This window comes from Erythrolamprus reginae, chromosome 3, assembly GCF_031021105.1.
Source record: "Erythrolamprus reginae isolate rEryReg1 chromosome 3, rEryReg1.hap1, whole genome shotgun sequence".
Lineage (NCBI taxonomy): Eukaryota > Metazoa > Chordata > Lepidosauria > Squamata > Dipsadidae > Erythrolamprus > Erythrolamprus reginae.
The window spans coordinates 83,560,870-83,580,772 of NC_091952.1; the positions used below are offsets into that span (position 1 = coordinate 83,560,870).

The following is a 19,903-nucleotide window of genomic DNA, read 5'->3' on the forward strand; positions in this document are numbered from 1 at the left end:
TTTGTAGGTGAGGTCTCCAGAACTGAACACAGTATAGTTTGGAGAACTGGCAAACGCCCCACAGTGGGATGGGAATAAATGTTTTGCAATATCCTTCCCCCAGGAATGGGGAGGGAATGGAGATTATGCAGTATCCTTCCGCTGCCATACCCACCATGCCATGCGCACAAAACCGGTAGGAATAAAAATTGAATTTCACCCATGGTCTTACCTAAAACTCAGACCTTCTGTTTGATTTATAGTAGCCCCAAATATTAGAAAGTACAAATTTAAATTTAAAATGTTCCAAGCTACCCTAATAATTTTAAGCTCACATATAATAATCATGCATATATAAATCAAGAGTAATATGTCCATATTTTTAAAAATATACTGCACATGGCAATGAATAGAAAAAGCATGAAATAAAGTGGAAATTTCAAATATTTAATAGTACCATTAATATAAACAAACATATTAAAAATTGTTTGCTTTTTAAAATGCTATTATAAATTAAATATACAAACTAAAAAAACCTCACATTACAGAATGCTATAAATAAGGTTGATGAATTCGAGTACCTTTGAATATTAAAAAAAGAAAAAGTTTTTAAAATACTTTCATACTGTTGGCAATAGATTTTACAAAAACAGACTTTTAAAACTACATTTTCCAGGAGGAAAGATTTGGCCACTTAATGCTCCCATGCAAGTCAAAAAGAACATGTGTTAGCTGCCCAGAGCAAATTCCACACATTTTCTGGTGTTGATAACACTGAACCTGCTTTTTCAGTACCTTAAAACTCTTTTAAGTGCCTTCTGAGGTGCTTATATGTCGATTTTGCGAAGGCTCATTCTGCTGAAGGAATCTCTGGAGGGTGGAAAAAAACATGAAATGAGCTACTGTGCCTTAAACAAAAGAATCAAGTTTATTTCTTGCCCATTGAATAAAAATCCGTTGCAACAAAGTGTTTCTTCCTTAGAAGAATTACTCCCAACTAAAACAATGCAAGCAGCCCTTGGTTAAGGATCAAATGTTCAGCAACACTTTGAAATTCCAATGGCACTGAATAAGTAGTAGTTAGGGCCAATACTTGAAGTTCCGACTGTCTCACCACCTCTCAGATCACATGATCACAATCCAGGCCCTTGCAACCGGGCCACACTTAATGACTATTGCAGTGTCCCAGAGTCATGTGATTCCCATCTGCAACTTTCCCTGCCAGCTTCCGACAAGCAAAGTCAATATAGAACTTGATATGGAAGTTCGCAAGTCTCTCTCCCCCTTGTACCCTAGCAGCTTTGTGCTCATGCTGCACCTTCTTGGCAACTCCAACATCCTTGGCACCCTTTCCAAACATACCCTTCTCACGTGCGTGCTACACTTGCATCACCTCAGCAAAACTCTCATGTTGCCTCTCCCACCAATAGACCAGCAGGGACTCAAATATCTGACTGCTGGTCTTTTGGTGATCCACCTGGGACTTGTAATTTCCTGCCAACTTTCTAAGTTTGATTGTTGGAGGTCAGCAGGAAGTTGTGAGGACTTTGCCACTTTGTGGAATCACTTACTTTTTACTTAGAATAGATGGGAAAAGATGGTCAGGCTTTGAGCCAGGCAAAATGAAACACAGGTAACCCTGTGTTACAAACAAACAATGTTCGGTGTCTGTTTAAAGTCATGACGACATTGAAAAATGTGACTTAATTGCTCTTCACACGTTTGAACTCCATGGCATCCCTATAGTCAGGTGATCAAAATGTGTGTGCTTGGCAAGTGGCATATATTTATGGGGTCATATGATCACCCTGTGACTTTCCCAGAAGGCTTTTGATAAGCAAAGCTTAACAATCACATGGTTCACTAAAACAACATCAGTGATTCACTTAAAAGATTGCAAAATTAGGTGTGACTCAGTTTGCTTAGCAATGGAAATTGTGGTCATTAGTCAAGGACTACCTATGTGGAAAACGGCACCATCTTTCCCAATAGGTTACATTAGATATAGTTATGGTAGAATTTTTTTTTCATTCAAGAGGCCTTTGGGGGAAAATGTGAAATGTTACATTAGAATGACCTGTGACAAGCAGCAGGTAGAACAGCCTTGTATAATTGGGGTATTTTTCTATTTATCAAGGGCTGAAGGGCTTCCTTGAGACGATGATAATTTCTTTCAAGCTCCCGCTGATACTCTTTTTGGTCTTGACCAATCAAGCTTTTGTTTTTGCGGAGTGCGTCCTCACACCTGGAACACATTACAATGTATTTTAAGTGAGCAAATGATCATAAACATTAGATGATATTAAACATTTTGTCAATTTATATTCATTCATCCTTAAGCTTCCCAGATAATGTCTGTTTGAAAATCTATGTCTGTTTGAAAATCCATTTCACATAAAAACCATACAGCTTGCTTTTTTGGGGTGGCTGGGTGGAGTGGCTAGTTATACTGTACTGTTGAAGCTAGTTTTTCAACACTATAGTTTCCCTATATTTTGGCACAGTTGCTACCAAGTAATTCTGGATATTGTCTTTTTTCCAATATGGAAAGGATTTTTTGGGGGAAATGAAACCGGTGTGCTGTATACTCTATACTATATGTCTGGCCTCCACAAAATTTTACAAATATAATTATTATTATTATTATTGTTGTTGTTGTTGTTGTTTTTGTTATTATTATTATTATTATTATTATTATTATTTAGATTTGTATGCCGCCCCTCTCCGAAGACTCGGGGCGGCTCACAACAATAAAAACAATATTATAACAAAACAAATCTAATATTAAAAGAAGCATATAAAACCCTATCATATATTTAAAAACCAAACAGCACATTCATACCAAACATGAAACAAAATACAAAGAAGCCTGGGGGGAAAGGTGTCTCAACTCCCCCATGCCTGGTGGTATAAGTGAGTCTTGAGTAATTTATGAAAGACAAGGAGGGTGGGGGCAGTTCTAATCTCCAGGAGAAGTTGATTCCATAGGGCCGGGGCTGCCACAGAGAAGGCTCTTCCCCTGGGGCCCGCCAAACGATATTGTTTAATCGAAGGGACCCGGAGAAGGCCAACTCTGTGGGACCTTATCGGCCGCTGGGATTCGTGCGGTAGCAATTGACTCGAATATAAGGATGACTCCGCTTTTTCATTTAAAAAAAGACTAACATTTCAGTGATTTCTCAGAATTGTACTGCATTGTATTATGAAAGTACCTCCTTACCCATTAGACTGAAAAGTGGAAAGGGACTCAAATAACATAAGAAACACAGCAATGAGCACAAACACACACACACACACACACACACTTTTTTCTTTCTTAACTCAGGAGAAAAAAGTACAGGTCTTTACAAGAAATGACATAATACCTTTTTGTAAAGTCTTTGAAACAAAGCCGCAGTTTGTTATGGTGACGGAACAGTTTAGGATCATTCGGTATTTCAGATAAAAATACTTGTGCAACTTCCAGTGGTCCCTTAAACAGAAAAGAGGACAGAATAATTTTATGGACATAAAATGTTTAATTAAATGTAAGATTTTTTTATAACATTGTACACCAAAAGCTCTTAGACAACACAAAAGTTGCATCATAGTGAAAGGAGTAAATTGCCTTTAATACTGTATATTGGGAGAAAGAGTATTTTTGGACTAATTTGAGGTGTTGTTATTTATTTAAAATTATGCTACTTCAGTTCTAAGATGCTAAGAAACATCAAGTTATAACTCTGAACTATCCACAACATTGCAAAAATCAATAAAGCTTCATAATATAAAACCACAAACTAATTCATAAAGACACTTCCTAGTTATATTACTGACACTACTCATTACAGCAGGGCTGGGCAACTACCGGTATGGCCCCTTTATGGCCTGTGGACTTCAACAATCAAATATACAGTGATCCCTCGATTAGCACGGTCTCGATTAGTGCGAAACGCTGCAACGCGGTTTTTCAAAAAATATTAATTAAAAAATACTCCACGGTTTTTTTGCTATACCACGGTTTTTCCCACCCGATGACGTCATACGTCATCACCAAGAGTCACTTCTCTGTCTCTTTCTCTTTCTTTCCTGTCACTATGCTTCAATCATTTTCTCATTTCTCTTTTTTCTCCCCTTTTTTCTATCATTTCTCTCTCTCTTCCTCCCTTCTCTCTCCCCCCCTCCACTTGCCCACGAGAAGAAAAAAAGCAACCTCTGCCGGGCAGCTCCCCTTGTGCCCCCGCTTTGTGCCTGCCTCTTTTGGGGATTTCTTTTTCTTTTCTTTTTTGCGCTGGCAGCGGGAGCTGTTGGGGAGGGCTCTGCCGGGAAGGCCTCTCAGCTGCAGAGCCGAATGGGGGCGGAGGCAACAGCGGAGCCCGGCGCTGGGGCCATGCGAGGCTGTTCATCCAGGGGGGCGTGGACTGGCAAGTCGCCCTCCTTTCTCTCTCTTTCTCAAGATCGCTTGCTGCTTGCCGCTTGCCTATTGCAGCGAAGGAGGCGAAGCAAGGCTCCAAGCTGCAAAGCGGCAAGCGGCAAGCGATCTTGGAGTTTCCCCTTTGCCTGGGCGGCAGGAAGACCAAGGGAAGGTTCCTTCAGCCGCCCAACACCTGATCCGCTCCGCAGCGCGGCAGCAGCGAGGAGCCGAAGATGGGGTTTCCCCTTTGCCTTTACCCCATCTTCGGCTCCTCGCTGCTCCCGCGCTGCGGAGCAGATCAGCTGTTGGGCGGCTGAAGGAATCTTCCCTTGGTCTTCCCCGCCGCCCACACGCAAACTCCACCATCTGCGCATGTGCGGCCATGAAAAAAATGGCGCACATGCGCAGATGGTGGTTTTTACTTCCGCATCCAGTATAACGCGGAAATCGGTTAGCGCGGGAGGTCTTGGAACGTAACCCCCGCACTAACCGAGAGATCACTGTACAATGAAATAAAAAATTGTAAGCATGATAAAGTGAGGAGTCTCACTCTTCCCTCCAAAAGACCTGGGCAAAGGACTAGGTTTTCCCAGCGGAGGCCAACTGGATCTTGGATTATTGTGGCTCTTTAGGGATGAACATAATTGAAATTTTACCTTTTGCCAAGCAATAATAATTGCGTATTCTTATTTCCAAGCAATTCAGGGGCAAGAATGTAAACCATTCTACAATAGAAAATTACCCACTCTTTTCACCTCTATATATGCTAACAGGAAGAAATCTGAACTATGCTAAGATTGTCTGGTAATGTATCACATCTGCAAATGATTATGGGAGCATAAATTCAAATTTCCAGCTTGTGCTCAGACATATTCAATAGCAGTTTCCACTCATTTCTGTCCCGCAGATTACGGTAAGTTACAGTTTGTCTACATAATGCATTTGATAGATCAAAATGATGGTCCAATCATCCGTTTTATACCTTGTTCCATTATTCTAATGATCTAATACTGCATGCCTTTTAAAGTCTACCATGCAGCCATCAAAATACAGCTATATTCAACAGTACACTCTACTCTAACATGCAAATATCTAAGTTGCTGTGCCTTCGAACCCATTATGACGCTCTATATTCTTACCTGATTTACAGTGGTGCCCACTGAACCCTGAAGCACCATCTGGAGCATCTTTGGATCTGCTGGGTCTTGATGGGTTGCAAAAGCCAATTCTTGGGTTTTTTTCTGCATGTCCTCAATGGCAACCTCAATTGGTGTCAAAATTATCTAACAAAATAAAGACCCAAGAGATGTGCGAAAGCATTAAGACATTGGCAGGGGTTTTATTTTATAAATAAGGAGAATAAAATATTTGGATTACTCCCCTTCGGCTGCATTACTCAGTGCAGAATATTACTAAAAAGTTAGGGCAGAAGGATACCAAGCAATTGTACCTAAACAGGTGATCACTATTGTCAAATGTCCCAGGAGACCATCTCATGTTTCAGCTAATTTTCTAATGCCCTATACTAGTTTTCTACAGTAGAAAACATGAACAATCTGAAAAATACCCTGTAAAAAAAAATCAGGGCCATTTAGTAGGCCAGGGATTCTAATTGCTAATTGATGATGCCGAGATATTGATGATTGACTATGTTCATTGTGGTTTATTTTAATCACAGTTTACAGAATACAGGTAAGATTCAAATAGATAACAGTGCATTCTTTCACTTCACTCTTTCTTCTACTTCATCCCCCTTCATCATACTTTAAATTATAAGCTTCTATAAATTTAGGATCCTTGTTTATTCAACAGTCATATAAATCTATGTTAATACGGTAATAGAAACAGAAGCAAAAAATGTTGGCAAATAAAGCATAGGCCATTTTCTCAAAGGCTTAGGAAGATGCCACCAAATTAAAAATAACTTGTTAAGTACATTTATGAGTATTAAGTGCATTGTCCATCATTTCTTTCATCATCTAGCCCTTTCATCTTTCTTCAAGGCAGAGTATAATGAAAGTACCAGACTTACTTCTTCCTTGTGAATGACATTTATCCTTGTCTTAATGTAGGGGAAAGCATGGGATATGGTCAAGATAGTCTTCCTTTTGAACTGTTCGTGCAACTCCCCATGAGCTCTGCCATCCAACGTGAACGGAGTACAATACATAAATCGACGCAAATTGTAGTTTTTGTCAAAATAGGTTATCCTGTCCTTCATTTCGTAAGTATCAAAGTAGGGCTCAACGTAAGTGATTTGTATATACGCCTGGGGAAGGGAAACAGATGATCAGCAACAGAATGTTAGAACATAACTGATCATAGAAATGAGAGATTTTATTAATGCTGGAAAAAGTCCTTTCCCACATGCTCATTCTGAAACAAGCATTTCATGGCCCAACTGGACTTTTCTTTGAAGAAGTCTCTCCTTTTAGAGAGTAGTTTAAAAGGATGCAAATGTTGTTGTCTGTAAGGAACAACTTGTTAAGTGCATTCTGCCCCATTTTACCTTTTTTTGGCCCAGTTATAAAATGAATCATTGCAGTTGTTCAGTTAGTAACATGTGGTTAGTGAATCTGGATTCACCACTCACTTTGCTTGATGGAAGGTTGCAGAAGATAACCACATGACCCTGTCATAAATATGAATTAATTACCAAGTGACCAAATTTTGATTATGTGACCGTGGGGATGCTGAAGTGGTTGTAAACATGAAAAATGGTCATAAGTCACTTTTTTTCCAGTGCTGTTGTAACTGTAAACAGTCACTAAATGAATAGTTATAATTTTAAGGCTGCCTATACAGATGTTTACAGAAGTTGCAAACAGTTACAGAATCTAATGGGATGATTCTTTTTTCACACCGGCCCAGGTTGGATAACTTTGTTTCATGAAATAAAGGAAGCACGTGCCAAACAGCATCATTTGTTCAATCAGGTTCTCATCCCGTATCAGGAAGATCTGCAAGAAATGTTTGATTCAGGAAGAAAAATATACAGCCATTCAGAGAATCAAAAATGGACAAACATATTTTCATACCACCATACCAGAATCCTCCGCAACTGTACATTATCACTCTGGGATAAATCCAGTCCAAATTCCTTAGGGTGGGGTGTGGGGTCTCAGGGTCTCGTGATGTATCTAATGCAGGTAGTCCTTGACTTACAACAATTCATTTAGTGACAGTCTAAAGTTACAATGGCACTGAAAAAAGTGACTTATGACCATTTTTCACACTTATATTCCCCAGGATCAAGTGATCAAAATTCAGATGCTTGGCAACCAGTTCATATTTATTATGGTTGCACTATCCCAAAATCATGCAATCACCATTTGTGACCTTCTGTCTTCAATGGGAAAGTCAGATTCACTTAACAACCATGTTGACTAACTTAACAACAGCAGAAATTCACTTTAAAAATGTGGCAAAAAAAAGTTGTGAAATGGAACAAAACTCATTTAACAATTTTCTCATTTAGCAACATAAATTTTGGATTCAATTGTGGTCATACATTGAGGACGAGAAGTTTTATTCTTCCTTTTCAATTTCATTCCTGAATCATGCTATTCATATCTAGATTGAAAGGGAAAGTGTAAATACAATTTGTTATCCTTATTTTCTTGAGAGAGGTAATCGGGTAGATATAGGCCATTTCTAACACTAAAATATTCATTGAGACAAAGCCTAAAATACAATGTTTGGTCAGAAATTAATATCTTACTTTATTGGCATCTAGTTTGCACTTGTCAACAGGGTTAGAATCTTTAATAACCTCCACAGCATCTTCACCGAACCTTTCTCCATAAAATCCCTGAAAATGATAAACATGATATTAGGAACCGAATAGAATATCATAATAATTGACTTCTTTTTCCCAGATTTAGAACTGGAATATACAGTACCTGTTATAAACCCAAGCGTTTTATCTGATCTGAAAGCACTGTTTCCTATCTCTATAGCTTCACGGTAGTTATTAAGCCGTGCTTAATAACTACCGTCCAGTCTCCAACCTTCCCTTTATGGGGAAGGTTGTTGAGAAAGTGGTGGCGCTCCAACTCCAGCGGTCCTTGGAAGAAGCCGATTATCTAGGGCCTCAGCAGTCGGGTTTCAGGCCCGGTTACAGCACGGAAACTGCTTTGGTCGCGTTGATGGATGATCTCTGGCGGGCCCAGGACAGGGGCTTGTCCTCTGTCCTGGTGCTTCTTGACCTCTCAGCGGCTTTCGATACCATCGACCATGGTCTCCTTCTACGCCGACTGGAGGGGTTGGGAGTGGGAGGCACTGTTCTCCAGTGGTTCTCCTCCTACCTCTCCGGTCGGTCGCAGTCGGTGTTAGTGGGGGGTCAGAGGTCGACCTCTAGGTTTCTCCCTTGTGGGGTGCCTCAGGGGTCGGTCCTCTCCCCCCTGCTATTTAATATCTACATGAAACCGCTGGGTGAGATCATCCAAGGGCATGGGGTGAGGTATCATCAATATGCGGATGATACCCAGTTGTACATCTCCACCCCATGTCCAGTCAACGAAGCAGTGGAAGTGATGTGCCGGTGCCTGGAGGCTGTTGGGGACTGGATGGGTGTCAACAAACTCAAACTCAATCCAGACAAGACGGAGTGGCTGTGGGTATTGCCTCCCAAGGACAATTCCATCTGTCCGTCCATTACCCTGGGGGGGGGAACTATTGACCCCCTCAGAGAAGGTGCGCAACTTGGGCGTCCTCCTCGATCCACAGCTGACATTGGAACATCATCTTTCGGCTGTGGCGAGGAGGGCGTTTGCCCAGGTTCGCCTGGTGCACCAGTTGCGGCCCTATTTGGACAGGGAGTCATTGCTCACAGTCACTCATGCCCTTATCACCTCGAGGTTCGATTATTGCAACGCTCTCTACATGGGGCTACCTTTGAAAAGTGTTCGGAAACTTCAGATCGTGCAGAACGCAGCCGCGAGAGCCATCGTGGGGCTTTCCAGATTCGCCCACGTATCTACAACACTCCGTGGCCTGCATTGGCTGACGATCAGTTTCCGGTCACAATTCAAAGTGTTGGTCATGACCTTTAAAGCCCTACATGGCATTGGACCAGAATACCTCCGGAACCGCCTGCTACCGCACGAATCCCAGCGGCCGATAAGGTCCCACAGAGTTGGCCTTCTCCGGGTCCCGTCGACTAAACAATGTCGTCTGGCGGGCCCCAGGGGAAGAGCCTTCTCTGTGGCGGCCCCGGCCTTCTGGAATCAACTCCCCCCGGAGATTAGAACTGCTCCCACCCTCCTTGTCTTTCGTAAACTACTTAAGACCCACTTATACCGCCAGGCATGGGGGATTTGAGACACCTTTCCCCCAGGCTTATTATAATTTATGTTTGGTATGTATGTGCTGTTTGGTTTTTAAATTATGATAGGGTTTTTAGTTGTTTTTTTTTAATATTAGATTTGTGCCTATATATATTGTTTTATCGTCTGTTGTGAGCCGCCCCGAGTCTTCAGAGAGGGGCGGCATACAAATCTAATAAATTATTATTATTATTATTAATTATTATTCATTCTTACTATGCTTTCTTCTTATCCCATTCTGAATAATAAATGAACTATAGTTTGTCTGATTTATATCCTGTGTTTTCATCTAGAGACTCAAAGTATTCATATACAGAACATTTTCCCACTGCTAATCCTCATATAAACAAAATAGAATTATCTATAGCAGGAACGGTGAACCTATTTGGTCCAGTAGCCAAAAGAGGGGAGGGATAGTCACACGAGTGCGTGCCCACACCTATAATTCTAGGAGAGGAGCCCTGCGCATGTTAATGTGACACCTCCCACTCCCAACACATAATGCCACGCTTCAGAACCTTTCTAGGAGCCTGGGGGAGGGCAAAAACAGCCTTCCTCCACCCTAGAGGCCTTCCAAAGACCAGAAATGGCCCATTTCCTAATAGCAAACGGGCCATTTCCCGCCTCAAGTGGACCTCCAGGGATGAGGCCATTTTTGCCCTCTCCAGACTCTGAAGCCTGAGGAGAGCAAAAAAAAGAGCCTCCTCACCCCTGGAGGCTATAAAAAGGCTGTTTCCTGACTCCCAATGGGCCTAGAAGGCCTGAAAATCAGCTAGTTGGTACACATGCTACTAATATGGCTACATGTGCCACTTGTTGCATGCGTGCCATAGGTTTGCCATCACTGACCATAGCACGTATCAGCATGGTGAAAAGCATGAGCTATTATTGTATTCAGATAAAGAGGATTTTTTAAATAAACAATATTGGTTGATATACATACCCCAAATTTCAATGCAACTAGATCATGAAGGTAACTGACAAAACATTGTAAACTAAAGTTACTAAAACTAGCAGTTAAAACTTCTTTTAAATACAGTAAAAGAAATAAAGCATAACAGTTTAAAATCTTTATTAATGTAGGGAAATATTCTCAGCTTGAGCAGGAAATCTCACCTCTAATCTATGAGAAATTTCAGCAAGTTTTGTTATAGCAGGCTCCTTGTACATGAACTCCTGTTCATCCAAATCTCCAAATTTAGTTCCATAAAAGCCAACACGGAAGTATGTACCAAACATTCGCTTACCATCCTAAAGTATATAAAGTTATGTGATATTTAATGTAAAGTACTTATTATTTTTAAATTCTAAAATACAACCTCATGCCAGGATAAAACAGCAACAGTCAACTAACCAAAAGTACTAGTGATAATTTATACAAGTTACATCACAAAGGCAAAATTCAAAATTAAAATATTACACTTATGAGACCTATGGGAATCTCATGCATTATTGGGAGAAAAAAACCCAGTGGCTTAGCTCTGCATAGGATGAATGGAATAACTTTTAATGGCCTGAATTTAGATGATAATAGGCGTTATCAATTGAAGAGGGTTCCTTAAAAATAGGTAAGTTTCTTTAACTATTATTTCTACTTTTACTGGAAGATACTTTTCTAAATTCTACAAGTTTGAATAACTTCAGAATGAATCTGCACATTACAGTCTATGAACTATGTTCAACTAGGTCAACTCAAAATAGGCATCATGGGAAACAGGGAGCCAGATAACAAAAGATACATAAAGATGCCATCAATCAAATGTTCTGATTTACTAAGTATATCTCACAGACATGAGTACATAATGGTTGCATTTTGTATGATGTCATTATGTGTGTTTCCAGTTTAGCACTATTGTGGTTTGCTGCATTAAAAAAAAAATACTGAGGTGTTGTAAGTGTGTAATGATTGTTATTTGTAACTTCTCTTAAAACAATAGCCAAATACTGAAACAGCAACCTTGGTTTAAAGAAGCTCCACTTTGCTGTGCAATGAACATGGCATTGTCTCAATATGTCAAATGTAATGCTTGGTTCTATATGTAATGTAGAGAGAAGAATGCCATGGTAACACTTGAGTTGTTTTCAAGTATAATTTTATGTTCTAGAAGAAATGAAAACGATTTAGGACAGGGATAGGCAAAGTTGGCTCTTCTATGACTTGTGGACTTCAACTCCCAGAATTCCTGAGCCAATCATGCTAGCTCAGGGATTCTGGGAGTTGAAGTTCACATGTCATAGAAGAGCCAACTTTGCCATCCCCTGATTTAGGATGGTGATTTTAGTTACACAGTCACCAAACTTCCTCCAACCACTATTCCTGAGATCTATACTGTGTGCCTGCAGCTCAAATATCAGTGACAGCTGAAATTCTTCTATTTGTAGTAATAAAATTTGCACTGCCAACACTGCAAGGGATACAAGTAATCACTCTATCTTCTATACAGTATAGGAATGATGATTATGGTTTAAGGAGTTTGCCTGCCAATTCTCCTTTTGTGCCATGAAAAACATATGCATGTCTAGGGGGACTTGGGTCATGGGGTGCAGAGTTCCATAGAATGTGAAATATCCTGTTTATTCTTTATAGGTTCCCATGCAGTTCCTTTCACTTGGGCATTTAATCAAAGCAACACTAATGCCAAGGATAGTAACTAGTGTTTTCCAGACTATTGAGATTACAATACCCAGAATCCATGACCATTGACATACTAACCATGGATTGTAGAGATTGCAATGGAAGGCATCTGGAAGGCACCAGAATGCTTATCCCTGATTTATAGCAGCAAAACTGAAAAGTGCACTCTTTTATAAAGACAACAAGTAACTGAAAGACACATAGTAGCACAGAGTTTGAAATTAAGGTTACCAATCCTGGAATTTCCTCCCTCACAAAAAGATCACACTGCTCGAACAAATATAGCTGACAAAAGAACTCCAAATGTTCACCTTAACTCTCATGGCACAATTATATTCTGTGCATTACCTTTCTCGCTTTTCTTTAAAAAAAACACCACCACGTGGAAATATTTTGAACTAGGTTCCCTTTGCTATGTTTCTAAATACATTGAATAGAGGAGAAAATAGTTAAACCAAGCCTCCATTTAGTTTCCAGCTTTAGCCTGAACAGAGAATATATAAAGCCCTTCATGGCATCGGACCAGAATATCTCCAGGACCGCCTTCTGCCGCACGAATCCCAGCAACCAGTTAGGTCCCACAGAGTTGGCCTTCTCTGGGTCCCGTCGACTAAACAATGTCGTCTGGCGGGACCCAGGGGAAGAGCCTTATCTGTGGCGGCCCCGGCCCTCTGGAACCAGCTCCCCCCGGAGATTAGAATTGCCCCCACCCTCCTTGCCTTTCGTAAACTTCTTAAAACCCACCTCTGCCGTCAGGCATGGGGGAACTGAGATAATTTATGTATGGTATGTTGGGTGCATGTTTTTAAATTATGGGTTTTAGTTTTTAAATATTAGATTTGTATTATACATTGTTTTCTATTACTGCTGTGAGCCGCCCTGAGTCTACGAAGAGGGGCGGCGAACAAATGTAAATAATAATAATAATAATAATAATAATAATAATAATAATAATAATAATGATACTCAGACTGCAATTTGCAAAAAGCTTTGAGGGGAAAGCAGCTGCCTATTGTCGTTTTGTACAGGAACTGATCATTCAAACAATTAAAATTTTAAGTATTAATTAAATTACTATTCAAGATTGGAGCCAGGCCTGTTCTTCCAATACTTTTTGGTGTCTTTCCTCCTTTTGGAGCAGGAATCTCCAAACTTGGCTTGGCAACTTTAAGAGCTGCAGACCTCAATTCCCAGAATTCCTCTGCCAGCATGGTAGGCTGAGGAACTTTGGGAATTAAAATCCACAAATCTGAAAGTTGCCAGGTTTGGAGAACTCTTGTTTTAGAAAATAGGGTTTCATCACCATCAATTGCAACAGCCCCAGCTAGAGGTAGGGGTCACTTCTTTGAAGTCACATAAGTTCAGTAACAATATTTACAGCACAAAAATGTCTTGTGCAATTTCTTTATGCTAAGCCTTCTTAGGATAGATTGTCAGTGAAAATAAGCTAATTTGCCTTGATAAGAGAAGGGAAATGGGCAACACAACATAGAATCAATACAATGTTTGCTTATCACATAAGTAGAAAAACTAATTTTCTGTCTTGCATTGATGGAACTTTGATGTGTAAAGTTTTAGCCACATAAATTTAAACTGGCATTTTAAAATTCAGCCTTCAGCCTTAGAGGAGGAGGCCATCTTTCATTTCTTCCAACACTACTTCAGTACTGGTAACAAGTATCAAGTGATTTGAATTTACTGATAAAAGCTACCCTTTGCATACTTCCAGATACATATTTTTTAAAAACATGTGGCTAAATCCAATAGGTTGATTGCATTTACATACCATGGCATGGCAGTTCTGAAAAAGCCCACCAATCTATAATGTGAAATAATTTGAAAAAAGGGGCTAAAGTTTCACATTTTATGGGTCAAAATTGTCAAGCAACTGCTCCTGAATTTATAACCACAACTACGATGAAAATTTATGTCTGAAATCATTGCAGTCGTAAGTTGAATTGGATCTGATTTTATGACCATTTTTATGAAGGTCATCCTGGACATTAAGTGAATCTATGGTTGTTAAGCGAATACCAGGATTGGAAGTGTGAACACAGATGAAGCTTTTAGACTTGTTTGTCAATTAAACAGTTGGACAAACAAAAAAGGACATTGATACTATTTCTATCTTGTGTAGTTCTAAGGCCACAAATCAAATATTTGTATGGCTTAAATGAAGATGTATTTTTAATAATATATTTAATTGGATCATTTTAAAGTATAATTACTTGTGCAAATGCAAAAAAGTGGTCACTCTCGATCCTCATATATCCCCAATTTTTTGTTATAAAAATGATGAATTTTACAGTATAAGATCATGTTCTACAAACAGGATTTAAGAGATGTCTGGCTACAATGAGGATGTTTTCTAGTTTTACATTTTTTATTCTACCCAGAGACTCATGGGGAGATAAAATACAGACAACATATGCCCCCTAATTATTATTATTATTTAAATCTACTAAACGAAAAAGCTATATGCTCTTCATTTCCAAGCTGTGTCCAGGATCATCTGTCCAGGCTCATCAAACATATAATTTACCATGGGAAAATGGCAGATACTCATATTGCACAAACACAATTTAAAAGTAAAACTCAGCTCTGTGAAGTATACTGGGTGTTTGGCTACTGCTTTCAGTAAAAGGCTATCCACGGAGTTTAATGCTGCACGAGGCCTTGGTCTAGCTTTGAGTTTAGAATTTAGATGTCTCCGCTGACAGATGGATGGATATGGTCAAAAAGAAATAACAGAATGAGAGAAGCAGATAGGGCATGGCCGAGAAAGGGAGAATAATTGGGGAGCTAGGGGTTGGTTTTGTGTGCAATCTTAAGTATCTAGTTCTGAAAGATTACCTCTGCACGCTTCCTGGGTGTGGGTACACACTACATCAGGAGTAGGCAATGACTTGTGAACTTCAACTCCCAGAATCCCTGAGCCAGCTCAGGAATTCTGGGAGTTGAAGTCCACATGTCATAGAAGAGCCAACTTTGCCTACCCCTGCACTAGATGGATATCCTTATGACATAAGGAAATTGTTAAAGAAGAGGCATTCTACAGTGCTATCTGACTCTAAGAGCATGGACTTCTTAAAAACCAAAGATTTAGACCTGTTGTATTTTCTAAATCCAAATAATATTTGCATGAGCAGACAAGAAGTCTTTGTTAAAAAGTCAGTTTTCAGAACTTTAAACTGCTAGCTGTTTTGGGAAACACAATAAGTCTAAGATTATGGTCAATAAACAAGCATACAGTAGAAGTAAAATGGTATTATTATTATTATTATTATTATTATTATTATTATTATGAACTGTGAAGATAGCAAACACGTGCTAGTGTATATTTAATTGCATGTTATGTTTTTTCCTGCAGTTATTATTGCCTATCCTGGAATTGTGCAATTGGGAAGAAGAAGTATTAATATAACATTGAAATAAAATGGACAATCTGAAAATTGTTTTAGGGAGTGTAAAATCAGATAAAAATACAGCAAGACATTTTTGTCTCGCGGGTGGTATCAGGGAAAAAGAAAATATAAAATCGCTCAAAGCATGAACAGTTATTTAGGGCGACTGTCAATGTACTGTCTACTTTAACAATTTTAAACAAGAAGAAAGCTTCTGCCACAAGCAATATTGTTTACACAATAGAGGCAAAAAGCTTGTCATATTGTTACCGGTATACAGTATATAGAAAGTACTGCACACACATATAGCCCTACAGTATTAAAATGGTATTCAATGTAACTGCTTTTCCCCCCCTGCATTCCTTATGTTCTCTAGAGCAGTGATTTTCAACCTTTTTTGAGCTGCGGCAGATTTTTTACATATACAAAATAATGGGGCACCTTGTGCGGGGGAGAATGGGGGGGGGGCTAAAAAAAGTTTGGACAAAAAAAATTATCTCTCTCTTCCTCCCTTTCGCTCTATTTCTCTCCCTCTTTCTCTCTCTTCCTTCCTTCCTCTCTCTCCATCCCTCTTTCTCTTCCTTCCTTCCTCTCTCTTTTGCTCTCTTTCTATCTCTCCCTCCTTCCTTGCCTCTCTTTCTCTCTCTCTCTTTCTTTCTTTCTCTCTCTCTTGCTTTCTTTCTCTCTCTTGCTTTCTTTCTCTCTCTCTTGCTTTCTTTCTTTCTCTTTCTCTCTCTCTCTTTCTTTTTCTTTCTCTTGCTTTCTTTCTCTCTCACTCTTTCTCTCTCTTGCTGAGCTTCACGGCACACCTGACCATGTCTCGCGGCACACTAGTGTGCCGTGGCACACTGGTTGAAAAACACTGCTCTAGAGTGCAGGAGCTAGTCAATATTAGGCAATTTTATAGCTGGCATTACTTACTCCTACACTGAAAAAGGCTTATCACAGATGGAATCTTACAATTCATTTGTTCCTCTAAGCCAGGGATGGACAATTAACAAAGGGCCCCATCAGAAACTAGGACAATTGTGGAATGCAGAACCAATAAGGCCATTAAGGTGCATAATAAGCATGCATGTACCCATGCCCAAAAGTATATTGGAGGAGAAAATAGCAGTCACTTTCAAAATAAAAGCAATCCGCATGGCTTGGGCAGGGACAATCAAAGGACCAGATGTAGCCTGGGGGGCCATTAAGAGCCCAAGTCTGCTCTAAGTTAATTATTATGTGGCCTAGCTTGGTCTTTGAAAACAAAATGGCCTCAAACACACCAACCCACTGTACAAACCCTAAGACTGTTCTTGTTTTATAAATGTAAGATATCTGCTTGATTACCGTATCTAGCAAATGTACATCTTTCTTTATCAGGTTGCTAAGGTAACGTTCTCTAACAATTCGGAACAGTGAATCTGTTGATGCTCCAAAGGTTGCTGAATTTCTGGGTTTTGGATTCGTTAAACTTTATTCCCTAATTATCCTACATGAAAGATTTAAGAAAATGCTTGCTGCCATGTAATTAATTAGAAGTATTCCATGATAATGAGTTTCAAACAGATTACCATAATTCCAAAACAATGGTCACCCAAGACAAATTAGGAATTGGCAATGAAAGGAAGTCTCTTTCCATTTAGCTTCCATTTATTTAGGGAGATGGGAATGCATTGATGGGTCAATTCCTGGGAAAAATTTTTAGAATGGGGTGAATATAAAACATGCTGGAATGAAATGAAGCATAAACAGGGAGAAAATGGAAGAGGGCAATAACACCGTAGGGTATAATGTTATTGTTCAGAATGTAGAACATTATCTATGTGGAAACTCTGACATTGATCCAAGGTATTCACGAAAATAAAACTCTTGCTTTCAAGCCATAAAACACATTAATACTCCATGGTCTTTGTTTCTGAGAGATGCAAAATGCAGTTATGAGTAAGGAAGATATTATAAAAGCATTTTTGTCTATTATTTTGAGAAAAATAATAGTCCTTGGGAGGCAGAGAGAATGAAGGTGAACGCTGTAGAGTCGTTACAGATCTGGCAGAGCGGGTATACAGCCATCATGATTTATGAAGGGTTCATAATATGTTATTATGCATGGTAAATACCTGCTAGGTGTAAAGTTTTAATTTTTTTTCCTTCTGCATATAGACCAAAAGCTTTGCCAACTGGGTTTATTTCACCAAAAATGACTAAAATCACTGTCCATCTTACTCCTGTCGTTTCGAACAGGTAGATGAAAATATTCTCAAATATATAATTTTAGACTATAGTAATATAATCTGAAATAGAAAGATTAAGGCCAAAAGGTTTTGTTCTAGCAATTTCCTATCTAATCCAGCTTTTGAATTTATAACCCAAATTCTGAAGGCCACCCAAACTGTTTGAGAAAAAAACCTACTCATTCATCAATGGTGACCCAATCAGTCTCTGAGGTAAATTCCTCCCTTCCCACCAACCCAATTGAAGAGAATTTATATGGCATTTCATAAACCCCTGAGCTGGCATAAGTCTTTGATTAAATATTTTTTTTAAAAAATTATTGAGAGATGCCATGGTGTTAAGAATCATCAACAACTTAGTAGGAACTTACCACAACAGACAATAGTAAAAGTGGGGAGGAGAATCAGCAACCAGGGCAATAGAGGAGAGAACAGAAAGTATTTTAATTAAGGAAAATCAAAAAACAAATAAGCAGCATTTGGCAGCAAATAAAGGCAAACAAGCATTCTACAAAATGAAAATGGGCTAAAAAGCATGCAACGGGGGGTTAAAGGCCACATTGGGAGAAATATCCAGCAAGAGGATATGTCAAGTGCAAAGCAGTGGACAAGAACATAAACCATGGGTGTGTTTTACCATGCAATAAAACATTCCTTGACTATATTAAAACTGTAATTGAGGAGAGGGTAGTATTTCAGGGGTCGATTTAGCATCACACACATTGAAAAGACTCCCCTTAGGCTGTCATCCATTAACTGGTCACTGCACAGCCATAGAACTGGGAGCGCTTCATCTGTATCTGTTTGTCTCTTGCAACAGATTTGTGCCAACTACAGGAAGTCCTCAACGTGTGACCAAAATTGAGCTCAATATTTGTGTTGCTGAGAAATGTGTTCATTTTGTGACTTTTCTGGGCACGTTTGTTAAACATAGAAACATAGAAATCTGACGGCAGAAAAAGACCTCATGGTCCATCTAGTCTGCCCTTATACTATTTTCTGTATTTCATCTTAGGATGGATATATGTTTATCCCAGGCTTGTTTAAATTCAGTTACTGTGGATTTATCTACCACGTCTGCTGGAAGTTTGTTCCAAGGATCTACTACTCTTTCAGTAAAATAATATTTTGTCATGTTGCTCTTGATCTTGCTCTTAATTGTTGAGTCACTGCAATTGTTAAATTAGAAACATGGTGGATAAGTGAATCTGGCTTCCAGAAGTTGAATTTGCTTTCCAGAAGTTCATAAAAGGTGAACCTGGGACACTGCATCCATCATAAAGTGCAGTCAGTTGTCAAGCATCCAAATATAAATCATGTGACCATGGGGATGCTACTATGGTCATAAGTGTGAAAAATAGCCATAAGTCACCTTTTTTCAGTGCTGTTGTAACTTTGAATAGTCACTGGCCTATTGCAACTTGAGGACTACCTGTATTAATTTCAAAGGGAAACCTTTTATAAAAGATATGTAACTCCTAGGAATAGATGTTGCTACTAGGATGGCAGATGTTTTGATTTCTTGTTATGTCAAAAGTGAGAAAAGTAAAAGATTAAATAGTGCTTAGGCCCTATCTCCCCCAAAGTAGCCAGGTTTTGTAGTAATAAATAGGAACCATTTATCATTTCTTGCTAAACTGTCATAAAAGTCTGATCAAGCTCCATATTTGTAATTATAAAGATCCATTCTTTAGTCACCATTCAAGTTTAAAAGAACACAGAAACATGTGATTTATGAGCGGTTTCCTCACCTAAGACCACTGAAGCATGACCACGTGACCAAAAATTTAACTGGCATGTATTTATTGTCCTGGCGTCATTTGCTCTCCATCTGGGTAACCTTCCCGGACGGCTTCCAACAAATGGTCAATAAAAGAAGCCAGATTCACTTAATGACTGCATGATTCACTTAACAGCGGCAGTGATTTGCTTAACAATTGAGCCAC

The 19,903-nt window shown here is 39.3% G+C and overlaps 1 protein-coding gene across 4 annotated transcripts in view; it reads right to left on the bottom strand.

The window, feature by feature from the left end:
* Positions 1-405: 405 nt before the first annotated feature.
* Positions 406-19,903, bottom strand: part of DOCK7 (dedicator of cytokinesis 7) — a 170,803-nt gene continuing 151,305 nt past the window's right edge. For 2 of the 4 annotated variants that reach the window (XM_070746052.1, XM_070746050.1), the window contains 7 exons: positions 10,816-10,950; positions 8,094-8,183; positions 6,405-6,641; positions 5,512-5,655; positions 3,345-3,451; positions 2,057-2,224; positions 406-849 (listed from right to left, as the gene is read on the bottom strand). In XM_070746052.1, coding sequence (XP_070602153.1) covers positions 807-849; positions 2,057-2,224; positions 3,345-3,451; positions 5,512-5,655; positions 6,405-6,641; positions 8,094-8,183; positions 10,816-10,950 — 924 coding nt within the window. In that variant the 3' untranslated portion in view covers positions 406-806. The remainder of the gene's footprint in view (positions 850-2,056; positions 2,225-3,344; positions 3,452-5,511; positions 5,656-6,404; positions 6,642-8,093; positions 8,184-10,815; positions 10,951-19,903) is intronic. The other 2 variants (XM_070746051.1, XM_070746049.1) reach the window with 1 other exon arrangement.